Source organism: Physella acuta, unplaced genomic scaffold, assembly GCF_028476545.2.
Source record: "Physella acuta isolate Inbredline_101_S28 unplaced genomic scaffold, ASM2847654v3 ptg000271l, whole genome shotgun sequence".
Taxonomy (NCBI): Eukaryota; Metazoa; Mollusca; class Gastropoda; family Physidae; genus Physella; species Physella acuta.
In genome coordinates this window covers 320,514-322,145 of record NW_026731790.1, presented here as the reverse complement: position 1 = coordinate 322,145, position 1,632 = coordinate 320,514, and the positions used below count along the sequence as shown (strand labels likewise).

Sequence of the window (1,632 nt, the reverse complement as noted above, 5' to 3'; positions counted from 1 at the left end):
GAGCACTGGAACAGGTCGACCATTAATTTTACCGAGTTACTTCCCATTATATTAAGTCATATGACTCAAGGGATGCAACCTATACAAATAAATAATTGTTAAAAGTTTATGCTTAGTGGGACACTTAAACTATAAATGTAAATGGTATCGTGTTATTTGTTGTATAAATAAAATCCATTACTGAAAATTGGAAATATGTTTATGTCAGTTAAAAATGTTAATTTGTTTTATCCATTTTGCATTTTTTTTTGAACGCAATAGCTATAATAAGTGCGCAACTTATAGATATTTGATGATTCAGAATAATCATCGCTCAACGTCTCTAATCTGTAGGTATTTCTGATAATTATTTTAAATTTGTATTATTAGACTACGAAACAGATAAAACAAAACATGTGAAGGTACCGCAGAAAAAAGATGCATAAGGGAGACAAACCACTAAAAGAGAAATATAGAACAAAGAGACGAACTCGTGATTTAGATCAGATCCACAATGATATGAAAAGTCCAGACACTCTGTTAAAGCAGGACGCTGACCTGGACAAACCAGGGGCTGCACAGTTTTATTGTTTGACTTGTGCGAAATATTTTATAAATGACAAATCCCTGACAGACCACTTTAAAAGCAAGCCCCACAAAAGAAGGTTGAAGGCGCTTGAAACAGAACCCTACACGCAGGAGGAGGCAGACAGGGCTGCAGGGATGGGATCGTATGTTGCACCAAAGAAAGTCACAGTCCTACAGCAGAGTAAACCAAGTACAGAAGAAGAAATGGCGCCTGTAGACACTTGACGCATAGATCTCTACGTGGGGGAGGGGGGTCCTGTTATGCTTGTGTATAATGTACTTGTATATGAAAATGTCCTTAAATTTCATCTTATGCTTTTGTCAAGAAAATATTTTATGTAGGTTTAAGTTGCACACAATTTTCAACAATAATTTCTATGTACATTCTACATGTTTACCAGTATTTACAAATACTTTTAAATATTTGTGCAGACATTTCAAAATACTTCAGGTTGATGGCCATTGACTGTTGAAGATTTTCCTTCTTTGTAAATATTTGGTAACATTATTATTACTGTCACTTCTTTTCTTTCAAGTCAAACCTAACTTGAAGTTAATTCAGTCATAATAAGGTACAAAAAAAAACTAATTAAAAGAGAATTGTTTAAGTTGTGTGCATGTGGAGCTAGCTATAAGTACAAAAACAGCAGTTTGCATACTTTTTGCCTTTGGTTTCATATGGCTGTTCCCCATTGTCAGTAATTAAAATACAGCATTCATATCAGCTGGTCCCTTTTAAAATAAAGCATATGAAAAATAAAATAAAAATTATTTTTTTTTTTTTTTTAAATTTGTATTATAAAATATCGCTGCTTTGGATTTTCTATTCGTATTAATCTGTGATAAAAAGTCCACTGATCGTCAATGTGTAAACAAACTATTCTTCAGCTTTATCATATAAAAATAATTTTAGATATAAACAACATTATGTAAGTAACTGATATTAATTAGACAATAAATATGTATACACATATTTTAATGTTTCTTTTAATTGTGAATAAGATGGCGTGTCAACATATTTTATTGCTGTTCAATAGTTCTATGTATGTCAACGCGCAACTTTCC

The 1,632-nt window shown here is 32.0% G+C and overlaps 1 protein-coding gene across 1 annotated transcript; it reads left to right on the top strand.

Moving 5' to 3' along the window:
* The first annotated feature begins 373 nt into the window (after positions 1-373).
* LOC131939260 (zinc finger protein 593 homolog) lies at positions 374-814 on the top strand. Its single transcript, XM_059297464.1, has one exon. It carries the CDS (start codon positions 418-420, stop codon positions 790-792), a length of 375 nt encoding a protein of 124 aa, XP_059153447.1. The 5' UTR covers positions 374-417; the 3' UTR covers positions 793-814.
* Positions 815-1,632: the final 818 nt, after the last annotated feature.

Coding starts and splice junctions, on each gene's coding strand:
- LOC131939260 (XM_059297464.1), top strand. CDS start 418: ATGCATAAGGGAGACAAACCACTAAAAGAGAAATATAGAACAAAGAGA.